The 15,594-nt window shown below is 55.0% G+C and overlaps 1 protein-coding gene across 2 annotated transcripts in view; it reads left to right on the plus strand.

Moving 5' to 3' along the window:
• The window catches only part of MVB12B (multivesicular body subunit 12B), a 153,410-nt gene that overhangs the window by 57,020 nt on the left and 80,796 nt on the right, over positions 1-15,594 (plus strand). For both annotated transcript variants that reach the window (XM_045846354.1, XM_045846355.1), the window contains exon 6: positions 1,862-1,984. In XM_045846354.1, the coding sequence (XP_045702310.1) occupies positions 1,862-1,984 (123 nt within the window). The remainder of the gene's footprint in view (positions 1-1,861; positions 1,985-15,594) is intronic.

Below are 15,594 nucleotides of genomic sequence, written 5' to 3' on the forward strand. Positions count from 1 at the left end.
TGGATGCCAGATGTCCTAAAGACAGTGTGTGTCCATCCTACTCAGTCAGCCGAAGTTCGGGTCTTCCCAGGGGATCAGTGCGGGAGGTGGCGTCCGGCCTCCCTCCCCAGCTGGTTTTGCAGGCACCTCGCTCGACCCTGTGCGTCCCACGGAGGAGTTCTCCTGCTTGGCTTTTGAGGCCAGCCCCCTCAGATCTGGTTTGAGTTCTGTCTTGCTCCGTGTTCGTGTTAGTCCAGACCCTCCTCTTCAGTCTGAAAGCCAGGGCCTGTCCCCACAGGCCTGACACGGGCTCGGCGATCGGCGCGAGCTGTGGTGTTTGCCGCAAGTGCGTGGCGAGCCGGCGTCACGGAGACTGTTTCCGTCCTGGTGTGGAGTGTGTGTGGGCGCTCAGCTCTGTCTCAGCCCGTGCGTCCTGAGGAAGGGCTCCGTGGTCACTCCCTTCCTGCGCACTCACAACCCTGTAAATGCTGTAAATTCATTGTGTAAATAGGAATAGCGAATGGTTGAGAATAACCATGTTCAGTTGCCTTAGAAGCAGCCCTTTACATAGAAATAGTAGAGGCCAACAATTTAATGATGAACTTTGAAAGTTTAATTTCGATTAACTGTGTATTTTTAATTACTACACAACTTTAAAAGATTCCATTATTAACCAATTTTAAAAATTCTAAAGAATAGACCCTTGCCAGGTATGTATGTTTTAATAATTGAAACGAGAATCTTCTGTCTTTTATATCATTTTGAAAAGATTGCTAAATAAAGTGTATTTTTGTTCCATCTTGGGGCAAAAATTCTTTTCTAGAGGCAGACAATCTCAACGTTATTTTTAAGTAAGGAAAGAGAATCCGGTTCAGAACTCGAGGTCACATTTTCTTAAAAACGTGCACACTTTCACACACTCCCCCTCGAAGGTTGGGTGGTCGGCTGGGGGAGACGGAAGCCTCAGAGCGGGAACGGCTCCGCCACGGCCTGACCCCGGAGCCCCACCGAGTGGCGGGCGAGTCGGCGCAGCCGGCAGGAGTCAGCCACCCGTCTAATGAGGTGTGATTGTGGTTTCGGGTCCTTCCTGGAGTGAACGGAGGAGCTACTAGAAGCATCCCCTGGAATGCATCTGCTCTCATTGTTTTAAGAGGTGGTATTCCCGTATATCCCGAGGAGCAGTTCTGGGGGGCCGCGAGAAGGTGTAAGTTGGATGCGGCTGAAATAATCTCGTCAACAGTTCCTCAGAACACACCCGTCTCATAGCTGCTCGTGGCTATGGTGCGCAGCCAGCCGCGCCGGGCAGGCCTGTGAAGTCCCAGGCCCCGTTGTGTCCAGGCTCAGGGGGCCCACACCTTGTGGTTGCACGGTGTCTCCCAAGCTGACCCTAAGAACAAGGCCAATGGCCAGTGACCCGCCGGCAGTAAGGAGCTCCACCCTGAAGCCAGGACCTGTCCAGGAGGCAGGGGTGCTACGTCTCCGTGTAGTTACAAATCATTGCCCTCTGTCTCACCCACACCATACAGGGAGTTGAAGTGGCTTGTCCAGTAAACACCTACAATTCAATGACAAAACAAGAAAAAGTGGTAAAGACCGAGAACCAAGGGAAATGCAGTGGTGCAGTAGGCAGGCCCACTCCGGGTGGTGAAGGAGAAGGCCATGTCATAAAGGCCTGCCTGGTGGGCACGGCTGCCCTCACATTCGGCTCTGAACCGTGCCCCCCCCAGAGCACAGAGAGAGGTGATATCACCAATCTGTGGGCAAGAACCGATATTCCCTGGTGCCTGAGGCTGTGATCCTTTCGAAGGGGCGGGCTGGCTGTGTCACTCGGGTAACGCCGTGTGCTGAACAGTGCCGTGATGCTCTCTCTCTTCTCCCCAAGGGAACTGAACAGCATGGGGATCTGGTACCGCATGGGCAGAGTGCCACGGAATCACGACTCCTCGCAACCCACGACGCCTTCCCAGTCGTCGGCTGCCTCCACCCCGGCCCCCAACCTTCCCAGGTGAGGCCTTGTCCGCGGAGCCCTGCGCTGCCGTGCGTGCCGCGAGTCACTCGGTTCGGGGTCCCGCGACAAGACATCTTAGAGCACCCCCACGTACCTTCTGCTGAAACAGTGCAGAAGTGGCGCACCTCTTGGTGGGGGCGGCTAATAATCCAATTAGAAGTCTTTGCGTTACTTGAACGTAAAGGCCATTCTGCGTTCTATTCTGCGCGCATTCGGGAGGCTCTGAAAGTGGCAGAATGTGCAGCTCTAAACGGGCTGGCCGCTCTGCGGAGCTCCTGCCGCACACGGACAGGCCCTGCAGCGGCGTGGTGGGGGCCGCTGGCCGGAAGGAGGCGGCATGCCTCCTCTTCCTTGGCCGGCGACTCACTGGAAACCCGGGAGGGTTGGTAAGTAATTACGTTCATTTGTATATTGTTTCTTTTCCCAGTGAGCTCCAACTGAGAAATGAGTAGTTTGGGTATGAGACAATAGTGAGAAAATTTTCAGGGGATGTTAGTTTTCTGTTTATTTTTTTTAAAATAAGATTTTATTTGTTTATTCTTAGAGGAGAAGGGAGGGAGGAGCTGAGGGAGAGAAACATCAATCAGTAACCTCTTGCGTGCCCCCAAACGGGGACCTGGCCTGCAACCCCGGCAGGGGCCCTGAGTGGGGATCGAATCAGCAACCTTTTGCTTTGCGTGGGACATTGCTCCAGCAGCTGAGCCACCATAGTCAGTGCTCGGGGATGTTAGTTTTAGCCATTGCTTCCACAAAGAAACTTGGGGCAGTGAACGGGCTCTGTGCAACCAAGTTCAGTCATCACAGAGGTAGGAATGGTCTCCACACTTTCTCTGCAAGAAGCAGGTGGGGAACAGAATCCCGTCGACTGGAAAAACTTCGACACCACTGGCAGTTAGTTGTCTGAGGACAAACGGCAGTGACGGGTTAAGTCTGAGAAAGGGATTGCGAAAGTAAACCGAGAAAGGATTGGTGAGGCAGCATCGTTGGGGGGTTGATGTCACATAAGTGAGAGTGCATCTAGAAGCTTCCACACGGGTGACAGGAGGTGAACAAGTTCTGTCGGGAGCAGGACAAAAGTGTCACTGGCGAGCTCGCCCTGCCGACCTCCACAGCCCCCGCCTGGCCCGCCCAGAGGTGCAGGGGTGCAGAGGTGCGTGGCCGCCGGCTCTCCTCACGCTTCTCCGAGCTTGCACCTCTCTCAGAAGAAGGCGCTGTCGGGAGCCAGCAGCTCGGAGGGCTCTCTCATCCCCCACAGAGATGATCTGGGCTTTCTGCCGACGGCCTCGCACACCGAGAGAGGGCCTTAAACCTAACTACCCCTGGAATCGCCCGAGACCTCGGAAGCAGTTTCGTGGTTCCCTGTGGTAGGGAAAGATACGAAAAGCTAATGAGCTACCCAGAGTTGCAGGTGGAGCAGCCGAGCGTCTGCTTGGTTTAGGCTCGTTTGGTTCTTTGTCACTACCCAGAGCCCTGTCACGGCTGTGATCACTGTCAGCTGTGCCCGGGGTCAGCTCAGGCCCATCGCCTGTGGTCAGGGTCAGCTCAGACTCATCCCTGGAGTAGCTAACAGCTGCTCCCTGTTGACATGATATGGCTTGGAAGGGCCTAGAAAGGATGAAGAAAGAGCACCGATTCCCCCCGTTGAAGCAGGAGGCCTGGTCCCCCCAGAAGCGGGCGGGCCGGTGGTGCAGCACAGTCACGAGCCACCAGAGTGAAAGGCCCAAGAACCCAGGCCGTGGGGCTCCGGGCGGAACTGGAGGTGGTGTTTATAAGGCTTGTATATTTTATAACCTCTTGTTGTACAGTTTATGGTTTACAATGGTTGCAAGGAAATTGGATCAGTTTTGTTTTACTTGCCAAATAAAACAAATGTCAAAATAGTCAATATAAAATGTATTCTAATTTGGTTGAGTTAAGTCAGCCAGTATGCAGTGGGATAATTGAATGTTACATTAATGCTTCCCAGTAAAAACCACTTGTCTGCCCCAAGCTCTGCTCTCGCCGTGCCGTGATTTGCAGGGGCATGCGCACCTGCGGGAGCCTCCTAATTCATGGGGGGGGGGGTGTGCCTTTGGTTTTTATGTTGTTTTCTTATCTTTGATTAAAAAAAAATGAAATGCTGACTATTCAAATTTTCCATGGAAGACTTATGAAACGATGAGTATGTTACTTTATTCCTTGAGGCTTCAGGCCTCGCGAGTCTCGCCAGCCAAGGACCCTGACGGCTTTCTCCCCGGCAGTGGGCCGGGCGGTCCTCGCATTTCCGGTGTGAAGGCTCCCATGACATCTGCTCTTCTCTCCCGTCCCCGAGCCTCATACTTCAAGCTGAACTGGTAGCCTCTCCCTCCCTTCCTGTTTCGTGCGTCTGTGTCTTTGCTCGGGCGGACACCTGTGCGTCAGCTGTCTCACCTCCCTGCCTTAGATAGCAGCTCAAATGCCTCCTCTTGCGGGAAGCCTTCCCTGAACACGACAGTGCTGAGCCTGTGCCTGGACTCTCTTCTGAGCGCCTCTCCACCGCTATGCCTTCCCTCTGTGTTGTGGCCATGATGTTGTGACCTTCCTGAGGAGGGGGGGCACCGTGTCCTGTAATTTCCCAGCACTCGGCTCAGGCCCGGGCATGTATTCAGTTTTGCAAAAATGCTTCTCCAACAGCCTAAGACCTCGCGTTGCCCACCCCCCATGACGCCCAAGCCCCTGAGCCATCCTGGGGATTTTTCTGGTTATGAGTGTAATACAAACTTGTAGAAAACTGACAGGGAATAGAAAACAATGGACCCACAGAAATCCCATTTCCAGTGACCTAAGGTGCATGACTTTAGATGTTATTTCCTTCAAGTCATTTTTCTGTGTACTTTTTACATAGGTGGTATCACATAAGAGCAAGTTTGTGTTTTGCTGCTTCTTTCTCGTGTAGTATTGAACCACAAGAGTAGGAAATACGTCTTCAAGCATGGTCTTTGTGTGGACGCAGGGATCAGGCTGCAGGGCGAGGGCTAGAGTAAGAGTGTGGTGATGCAGCGCCCTCTACTGACCAAACTGGGGGCGGCAGTGGGGACAGGCAGGCTGGTTCCTGAGCAGGGGGCGGCAGGCCCTTTTCCCAGCAAACCCCTTGTGGGCACTGCAAGGGGACAAGGGGGCAGGGCCAGGAGCAGACCTGATTGCTTTCTTGGGGTCGAGCCTTCGTCTCAAAAGCTAAAGTTGTGCTCTCTGCCTCCATTTCCTGTGTTGTCACTCATGGCAAAAAATTCCCTGCCAGTTTGAGGGGGAGCTCTGATCCCCAGCTCCACTCAGACAAAAGGGACAGTTGGCAGCCTTTTCAGAGATCATGGGTCGTCGCCTGAGGACCTCCTGGTCTCAGCAGAACTGCCTTCTCTTTCCGGACAAGCACTTCCTGCCCGTGTCCCTCCTGTCGCTGCAGAGAGTGCTAGCTGGGGGCTGGAGACCATGGTGTCCCTTCCCGGTGGGCAGGGCCCCGGAGGCCGAGGCTGCCCCCTGGCTGCATCTGGTGAACCGGATGCAGTGTTTGGTGGCGTTTGTGGCAAAAGACAGGATTAGATGTCCCTTTAGACATCGAACTAGATTTAGCTTAGAGCTCCTCTTCCTCACTCAGCGAATCTTTATCTCACACACCGACATCCCCGCACACTTATCTGAGTTTCCGAGTGGAGAAGGTTCTGCTGCTTCTTCCAGGAGCTCGGAGCCTCCGTCTTCTCTCTGGGCCTCAGTGCTGCTCTGCCCTCTGCCCCTCCGCCGCCTGCAGCTCGGTCAGCAGGATGGCGCTGGCCTCGGGGCTGGGGCACGACCCCCTCCCCGTGGTCACCTCACCTTCTCTCTTCTGGGCTGGTCTCAGCTTTCCTTTCTTTTAAAGAAACGATTTTTCAAAATTCTTACCTGAGGACATTGTCTTCATTGCTTTTAAAGAGGGAGGAAGGGAGAGAGAGGAACATCGATGCAAGGGAGAAGCACCGATTGGTTGCCTCCCATATCAGGGATCGAACCCACAGCCTTTTGGTTACGGGACGACTGAGCCCCACCGGCCAGGGCTGGCGCAGCCTTTTCTGATTCTCCTCCGTGCCTCTGCCTTGGGTCAGGGTGCAGGTACGGAAAGCACCTTGCAGCTTCAACCAGATCAGCCCTCCACTCCTCTCCCACGCACGGGATCGCGCAGATGATTCTGCTGGGAAGCAAAGGTTCCGCTGCTGCCAGGAGCAAGGTTTGGACAAGTCCCGGGAGGCAGGTGGAGTCACAGGTGACGATGCGCCGGTAGCCCTGTGGACGGACGGACGGGAGGCCCGTGCCGTCCCGGCGGGGGCCCCTGGTGGGACGTGTGTGAAGGAGACGCTCCCCTGGCCTGCTCCACTGTAGAACCAGTGGCCTGATAAAGACATCAGAAGCGTGCTTATCGAATTTGCAGATGACACGCAGTCATTAGGGAGAGCGGGAGTTCTGAGCGGCAGAGTCGATCCTCCCCGGCTCCTCCACAGCTAGGGTGCCCTGCGGGAGCCAGGAGATGGGAGGTGCTGGGCTGGCAAGGGGTGGGGCCTCCTGAGGCTCAGACCCCCGGCTGCACAAAAACCAGAGTGAGGAGACTTGACTGAGCGCTGGTTCATGCGAAACGACGGGGCGTGAGCGTGGGCTGTGTGGGATGCAGCCTGGTGTGCGCGGCGGGACGCGTCCCCTCGGGCGGCATCCCACGCCCGTGAGCCCGTTCGAAGGGGTCACGTCCATTACCATGTACCACCTGGTAAAAGTTGCCTGACTCCAGCATTGCAGGTGAGCAGGAGACTTAAATAGTGTTTCCGGGTGGGGACGGGTCATTGGAAGCCCCAGAGACAAAATTAGATCAGCTGGACTGAAGTTATTAGGAGGCAGATGTGGGTTTAACCTTTTAAAAAACGAGCAAGAAAATTTCCTGAAAGTAGAAGGTCGGGGCCTTGAAGAGGCCGACTTGAGAGGTCACGCATCCCCAGCTGCCGACAAGCCGCGCTGCGTTTGGATCCCTCAGACTGGGAGAAATGGGTCGTCGTCCCTGCCCCCACCCTCAGAAGTTTGGATTCAGGAGGCCTGCGGGCTAGAGCGGCAGACGCCTTGCCAAGGGTGACTCGGGGGAACTCCAGGGGGCGGTAGCGTGCAGGGCAGTGGGCCCCCGTCCCCGAGCTCTCCCCTGTCTGGTAGCCGTGGCCTTCCTCCGTCCCAGCACCCCCAGCACCCGTGTCCCGCCTCAGGTCCCACCTCGGGCCCTGGGCACGTCCCGTGACCCTCTACCGGCATTGCCCCTCCTCCGGGAGAAAGCGTCACCTTCCCTCCCGGAGCCACAGAGCACACAGCTCCGTTCGCGGCTGTCGAGTCCTCCGCAGCAGCCTGCGCCTGCGCGGTGGGGCCCCCCTGGGAGCCTGTCCCAGGAGTCGGTCAGGGAGCTCCCCTCGCAGGGTGCGCGGCGCCGCTCCGAGTTGTTCCATAATCTTCCAGCGATTTGTCAGCTTCCAGCAAGATGTCAGTCACAGGTTCCGAAGTATGTTTCTCAGTGACAGACATAATTGTACTTAACTTTTTGCATGGATGTTATCAATCTGTGACAGATACTCTGGGAAATGGGGCATTTTGATTGCAGAGGATCTGTCACATGCATTTAGTCTTCCTTTCAGGGACACCGGGATTCAGTCACAACTTTTGCATGTTGGTGTCAGGTTTTGAGAGCACAGATCCTCGCTGACCTCAAAAATCGTTCCGTCATCCCGGTCCCAGGCTGTCATCTAAAAGGTTAATGGCGCTTCCTGACGGAGAGGAAAACCAGGCCGCGCTCGAGAATTCAGGCCACGCACGCCCGGCTCGGCCCTGTCACACCCGTTGTCAGAAGCCCGGGAGCCGCTGAGCTCCGTCCTGGCCTCGCTGACCCCACCTTCCTGGGACGTGGGGTCAACTCTGCCACCGGATCAACCTGCAGAATGCGCCGGCGGCGACGGGACGGAGCCCTCGCTCAGCGGCTGGAGTCCTGTTGTCCAAGCTGACACCCTGAAACCCTCAGGCCGCCCTCTGTCACTGTTCATATATAAGACGGTCTTTGTACCGTAGGTGACATGTCACCTGCTGTTGTTGCAGGGCTACAACAAGAGGCCCGGAGTGGCACAGATCAGGGAGGCCGAGTCCCCCTTTTCCCGTCGAGGGGACGCCGCCCATCCTGAGTGGCAGGAGGTTTGGCGCAGGTGTCATTTGCCTGAGAAGCCCCAGCCAGCAGTTCCCCACCCCCCCCCCATTGGTTTCAAAGCAGAAGGCTCATCCCCGAGGACTGGAGGGAGTTATATTTTAGGCTGAAGGCTGTCCTCTGCTATGAGGTTCGTCATTTCCGAGAAGGGCTGTCTATGTCCTGCTTCAAGGTTAGATGGGAAGGCAAGGCCCAGGGCTGATGCCAGTGATTTTTTTTCCCTGACAGTAAGCAGATAATGACTTGGACCTGTGAGCTCCGCTTTCACGGTAGCAAGCAATGGTTCGGGGGCAGCGGAGCCAGGGGGAGGGGGCGCTCTGCCCCGCCCCCACCCCACCCCACCCCATTAAAGGAGGGCCTGGGGACTTCTGATGTCTGCAGGGTGGGTCCAGGCACAGCTGGGTCTGGTGTCTCTCGGAATAATTTGCCTGCCCTTTCTTCACACAGAAACCACACACACTTATTTCTTTGTGTAACTCTGAAGATGGGACACGCGTTTTCATATCCTTCCTCAATGTGACACCCCGTGTGGGACAGACCATAACGCGGGCGTTTCCCCCCACGGGGGCATGAGCAGGCACTGTGCGTGAGTGGTCCTCACTCTGCAGGGCCCCCTCCCACGGCTGCAGTCGGGGCTCCCACCGCCGGGGGTGTCCGAGAAGAGCCCTCCGCAGGGTGGGGTCTGAACGCGGCATTTAAGTCAGGCTCCACGCTGGGCCCCGGGGCCCGGGTGTCACTTAGCCCACGTCTGCGTCCTTTGCCTGTAACTTGAAAGCCCCGGGTGCCCTGCCATCCTGTGAGGGTTTCAAACACACACGCGTCCTTTTTCTGTGTGGGACACTGGCTCCCTGTTGGCTGACACGCCTCCCACATGGTCTCGCCTTGTCAGCCAGGCGGGTCCCCTCCTGTCCCCTGAGCATGTCCCCCTCACTCCAGAGGGATGTGTGCCGCGCCTCGTGCCGGCCCCTGCCCTCCTGGAGGCAGAGGCTGCCCTGTCCACCTGCGCACCCGGCGCAGCCCTCGCCCCTTCCAGGAAGCCTGGCCCCTGCTGCTCGCCCCCTCCCTCCCCTGCGGCCGCCGCCTGCTCAGACAGGGCGGCATCGCAGGTGCCCTGCCTGCAGCGCATCTGCGTTTGGTCTATCAACTCGACTGGCTGCTTGCCGAGGACAGGGGTTCTCGTGTTCCTTCGTCTCCCGCAGAGCCAGAGAGAAGGCCAGCCACACACAAAGCGCAGTGATGGTGACACTGCATCACGGTGCGTCAGAATTCGGCAGGGAGTTCCACTGTGTCCTCTCACTTGCTGCGCACGGTACGCGGTCAGTGAAACAAGTGTGGCACCAGAATGGTTGGGACCTTTGAGTTCCAGGTGCCCGGCACATGATAGACACTCAGGAAGTATTTACTGAATGTACAAAGTGATCTGGTTCAGGTACATACGACCAGGTATCATGTATTTATTTATCCGTCGCCCCTTTCACCTATTCTCCCATCTGTCCGTCCATCCTTATATTTCATTTTCTAGCTGTCAGACTGTTCCAAGTGCTTTAGAAATAATAACTCATTCAATTCTAATGACAGCTCTTTGGGTCAAGCACTATTATCACCTCCATTTGAAGAGGAGGAAACGGAGATCAGAAAGGTTACAGTCCTTCCCCAGAGACACACAGCTACGTGTCAGCGCTAGGATGGGAGCCCAAGCAGGGGAGCTGCCTTTGGATGACAGACGGTCACAGGGTCGTCCCTGGCTGTGAACCACCTCCTCCGGGAGCTGAGCCTGGGGCCGGTGGCCGGGGCAGCCACCCAAGGGCAGCGTCCCGGCTGCCTTCACGGGCAGCTTCTCCAGGCTCCCGCCCCGCAGCCGGGCGACGAGGACTTTCCTGAGTCCCCCCTGCGGGTGGGCGGGGGAGCTCATCGTCTTCCCCCGGGTTCCCCTGGCTGGCAGCCGCTGCCAGAGCTGTCTGCGTTCCCACTCTTCCAGGGAGACCCGCAAACGCTGGCGGGGGTCCAGTCACCCTGAGCCGTGGCGGATGACGGAGGGGAACGCGCAGGCGTGCTCGGCGCGGTCCCAGCACCACGGGCCCTCGAAGGGCTTCCAAGCCCACGAGTAAGCAAGGTTACAGCGGTTTGATTTATTCTGGTGATTAGCGGAGTGGTGTGAAAGAGACCGACAGAGGGCAGTTACTCGAGTCTCCCTCAAATGCCCGTGTCGCCCAGTGGCGGCTGCCTTTGCAACAGGATCCGACTTCGTTTGGGCGTCAGGGTAATTCTGAAGGCAAAATTTCATTAGAATGCAGTTTGGTATTGTTAGATATGAATGATGAGTTTAGGCTGAGCAATACACATTTTGATATTAATTTTTAATGTGGCTTCTTGGGAAGTCAGAGCTTCTGTTTAATGAAGAATGGACTACTCGTCAATACAGCTCCCACCTCTGCGCGGCCTTCTCGGCTCTCGCCCTCACACTTCGGATTCCAACGAGGCGTCTGCTGCTTGTAAATGTGGCATCTTGGCCACGTGTGCGACTTTATGAACGTCTGATTCGGGGGGTAGCCCTGGGGGTTGCTCGGGCCTCCTTTGGCGGTCCTGAAAGCTGGGCTGTGAACGCAGAGCGACCCCCTCCCGCGCCAGGGCCTGGGGCCCGGGAGCTCTGCGTGCAGCGGTTAGGCTCTGGGGTTTGGAGAAAGACCTTTTTCAGGATTATGAAAATAGTTCTCCGTGTGTCAGAACAGATTTATCAGCTCACTTCAGGGTCGGTTTTGTGAGCCAGACCATTTAGAGGAGGATATTTTACCTTTTATCAGAGTGGAAGCTGACAGTCTATTTGCAGGTAGCTCTATGGAATATTTCACCCGGGTGTCTCAGCGTAAATCCAGCCGCCAAACAAAGTAGAAATGGGTGTTAAACAAGTGGTATTTCCTGAGACTTTACCACCCACCGCCGCCCCCCCCCCACCATGCTGTTCTATGTCAAGGCAGGGTTTCAATTATTCATTTGGATATTTAACCAAATTCTTTGCTTGCCGTAACATTTCACAGGCCCTTTGGATTTACTTGGGCCGGGCTTCTGCCTGCGGGGAGGGCAGCACTGAACTTGAGGAGCAGATGTTTTATTTCCAGTTGAATAATAATATCAATACTTATTATTATGAGAAGTACAGTTATCACCACCATCATCGTTATTTCGGCTCCAGTTGTTTGAGCCTCTTGTGCCAGGGCACCATGTAAACATTTCACGGACATTGTTTCCCTCTTTGTGACCAGGCGGCGAGGCGCGCCGCCGTGTTCTCACGTCAGCAGACGGGGAGACGGGCGCCTGGAGAGATGGCGGCTGACTCCCCCGCGGGCGGAGCGCCGGGGTGTGGCGGAGGCAGCATCGCAGCCCGGGTCCCACCACCACCGCGTCCTTCCCCACCGTCAGGGAGCCTCAGGGCCTCCTGAATTTGGAGCCTCTCTGCCTCTGTGCATGCTGCACCCAGTGGGTGCACCAAACGTGGGCGCGAACTATTGCAGACGGTGGCCCGCGTTTCACCTGTCAGTCATCGCTTTAGTGGGCGGAGCAAATGGTCTTCCCCAGACATCAGGGGTGGGCCCGAGGAGAATGTTGCCTCGGGTTCCTCGTCAGGGTGTGTTGTTTCGGGCCTGGACGCCCGCTGCCAGCCCTGCACGCTCACGCACGCGGCCGGCTGGCTGGCCTTTTATGAATCTGAGCTTGGCAGCGTCGCTCCTCTTGGATTTAGGAAAAGCGGATATTTTAGCAGTCTGGAAGGAGATGAAAAGCTAGCTGTGCCCATATGTTCCTTGTTTTTAAAAGTCGGGTCAGTGGGGTTTAGAGACTCTTTAAATATTTCAGTTTATAAGGTTAGGCCGGCTCATCTGGAATGGAAGTGTGCCCGCGGCCCCAGCCGTGGCTTTTCCCTTCTCTCCTTTGATATGGAAGGTAGGTGTGTTGCCGTTGCTGAGTTCAAGTGTAATAAAACCTAACTGCGGTGAGCAGATACCATGCTTCGGAGTGTTGCTGCAGCTATGAAAGTTAGTTTCCTTTTCTTTTTCTCGTAAGTAATTGGTGCCTTGAAAAATAGCATATTGGTGCAAGGAGGGTAATTTAAGCAACCAAAAACTCCCGAGCTTTAACGGAGCCCAGTCCTTGGCGTTTTTCTAAGGAAGCGTTTTCCTTCGCTCAATCCGGTCTTCCCGGGCTGGTCGTAAACGTCCATCCTGAAATTTGAATAGTTGGAATGCAACACTAGTGTGTGTTTTCAGCGAAAGCAATCACTGGCCCCCACTGTCTCCTGAATTACGAACGGGAAGTGATGTGGTTGTGTTTTGGGTTGGTTTTGTTTGATCCCAAAATAGTTGTAGAAGCCCAGTCTCTCGACTCCGGTGGGGGACCCTGGGGGGTGACTTGATGCCCTGCAGGTGGGCAGAGGCAGAGCTGGGCCCCGGCTGGCCTCCGGACACTGCACCCAGCATGTACAATTGTCGCTGTGAGGCGAGACCGGGGTTGTTTTTACTGCCCTTGGTCACCAACAGGAGCAAGCTGCCGCCGGGAGCTCCCTGGGGGAGGAGTGGCTGTGGTCACCGCCCCTGACCCTGATGGTCTTCCCGGGTCCTGCCCTTCTCTCACACGGAGTGCTCGGGAACTGTGTGCCACTGGCATTTCCTGTCACGTCCTGTGCACTCTTCATACCTCTTCGAGCCTGAGTTTCAGATGCAATTTGTCACTTCAGAGGAGGGAGTCATTAATAACCATTATTTAGAACTGTCGAGCCTTCCTCTCTGTGTGTGAGTGTCGGAGTTAAGCATCCAAAAAATTGGCCTTCTTGGTGGCAAACAGGACCTCTGTGGGGACAGATCCGGACTGCCCCACCCCACCGGCCTTGCTCATGTGCTCGTTACTCCAGGTCTGTCTTTAATCACCGAGGGTGGGGGGGGCTCCAGCCCGTCCTCCTGGAGCTCGTTAGCATTATTACCAAAGACTGTGTTGTAAACTGTTGATTTTTTTTAAGTACTTGGAAAAAATTTCTCCTTAACTGTTCCATTTTAATATATGTGAAAAAAAAAGATTTTTTTTTCTTGTCCAACATTTGAGACAGAATAGTTCAGAAACCCCGGGTCCAGTGTCCACTGGGTGTGGGCTCTGAGCCGCTGGCCTACAGGAAGCTGGGGTCCTGTCCTCCCCTGCGGGCTGGTGGGGGGCACAGAGGAAGAACCCCCACACCTTCTGATGGTGGTTAAGAAAAAGAATCGGCATTCAGTGTATATATGTTCATGTAGGTTGTTATTCTTTAACATTAAAATTCCACCAAAGTACTAATAATTACTGTTAATATCTTTCCGTGGAAACTTACAGCGAAGGAGCCATAGTAGAAACAGTGTTTAAGGGAGAGCTGCCGGCATGATAAGAATGCAAATAAGCGTTATTAGCCTAATGATTTTGCCGTCGCCATGGCTGTGCAGCGGCGGTGTTGTGAATATGTCATCCGGCACCCGTGAATTCGGAAAGTGTGTCAAAACACAACTTCAATTAGTTTGCTCTAATTACGGCTCTGGAGAGTTTGTAACTACATCACTCCTCATTAAAAGAGATTTTCTTATATGGATTAATGTAATATACAAAGGAAAAGTTGCGAAGTTCCTGACGCCATTTGCTCCCGCAACGAGCAGGCACGGAGCGCCGCTGACGGATTCTGGGTCTCCGTCCGCCAGCCCGGCGCAGGCAGGGGGCCGGGCCCGGGGCTGCATGGGCCGCTCAGTCCTTCTGTCCAGGGATCAGCTTCCTGCTGAATGTAGTAGCCATTGCAGATAGAGCGTCGACGATTTTCACAAGAGGGTAATTGAACCCATCTCAAGCTTTTGAGAGAAAATTGCTAATCTGAAACTCTCGGGATGTCCCTCCTCCTTAGCACCTCAGTGGAGACGGGGAGCAGAAAGGTCTTTAGGCCCACCACGGCCAAGTGCAGCGTGCAAAGTCTACCTCCAGTCCCTGGGAGAGATTGCAAGGGAGAATGTGTTCTTTTTGGTCACGCAGAATCGCATGGTGTCCATGAAATGTCAATAAGACTCTTCATACAGTGAGAAAGAGGGCTTTAAGGAAATCTTCTCTCTTGTCTGAACTGTTACATTTGTTCTAAATGCTACTGTTGAGCTGTTACCAGATGGAAAGAAGAAAAATAAATTCACATTTTCTAGTCCTGATATTGGCATTCCTGTTGCCTTGGACACCAGCGGAGCTCCTGCCCATGGGTGCCTTGTCTCAGGGTGGCTGCGGGGGTCCCTGAGCCTGCTGCCTCTCACCTGCCCACAGCATCAGCATGCCGTCCCCCACCCCCTCCCCCGGACCACCGGGGAGCTCGGTGGTGCACTGTGAGCCCGAGAGTTACACTTGAGGGCGCTGGTTGAGCAGGCCTGCATGTGGCTGCCTGTCCCTGCCATTTGTTTGCACAAGGCCAAAGACCCAAAGTACAGCTTTGGGTGTGTTTTTGCCGACCTTTAAGTGTTCTCCTTGTCATTATTTTTAGTAAGCACAAGGGTGTGTGTGGGTGTGTGAGTGAGGTGAGGCACTTGGCCAGCTTTACACCTCACCACCACTGTTACCTCGAGCAAGATATATCCCTCTGCTGAGCACCCGTTTCCCCTTCTGCCAAGTGCAGGCAAGAAGCCCCTCTTTGCAGGATTGCCGTGAGAGCTGCGTGGGGGGACATGCGGAAGTGCCACGCCCGGCGCACCACGGGTGCCCGTGCACGAGCTCTCGGTCCAGAGCTCATGTCGGAGCAGTGCACGCCTCAGACCTTTCTGTTGTCATCTGTGGGCTCCTTCCTGCCCCAGCGGTGGCTTCGGTCACTGTTGCACGGCTCTAAGGGCTGCAGGTCGGCCTGTGGGTGCAGGCGCCCCTCGCTGCAGAGCAGGGACAGAATCGCCGCGCTCACAGGTGAGCAGCTGGTAAGGGGTTAAGGTAGTAATTGTGTAAGTCTTCCAGGCTTTCTCCCAGTCCTGCGATAATTTGATGAAGAACTTCACCCTAATTAAATATTCAAATTAGGAATAAGTGTCAATATGGCTTCCCATTGCCTGGAATGATGATTTATTGTATTCAAAACTCTGGCGGCTCACTGTAATCTAAACCAAACCGTTGTTCTTGATTATTTCTGCACCGCACTTGCCATGTTTTTGTTTTAAGATTTAAACTAGTAATTGATTTGCCATATGCTGCCGCGCTGCACACACTTTAAAGCCCTGCGTTTGGGAACTTGGGGAGTTTGGAATTGTGATTTCCTCGGTCGTCCAGTGCAGAGTGAGTGGTTCGTTTCGGGGGTGTGCGTGTGTCTGTGTTGGCCATGAGGAAAACTCATTATACAGTCAGGTTGGTAGGTTGAACTGACATTGATCGTGGCAAATGGGTTGCTTGA

The sequence above is a fragment of the Phyllostomus hastatus genome, unplaced genomic scaffold (genome assembly GCF_019186645.2).
Source record: "Phyllostomus hastatus isolate PE091 unplaced genomic scaffold, TTU_PhHast_1.1 phas_contig_495, whole genome shotgun sequence".
NCBI lineage: Eukaryota > Metazoa > Chordata > Mammalia > Chiroptera > Phyllostomidae > Phyllostomus > Phyllostomus hastatus.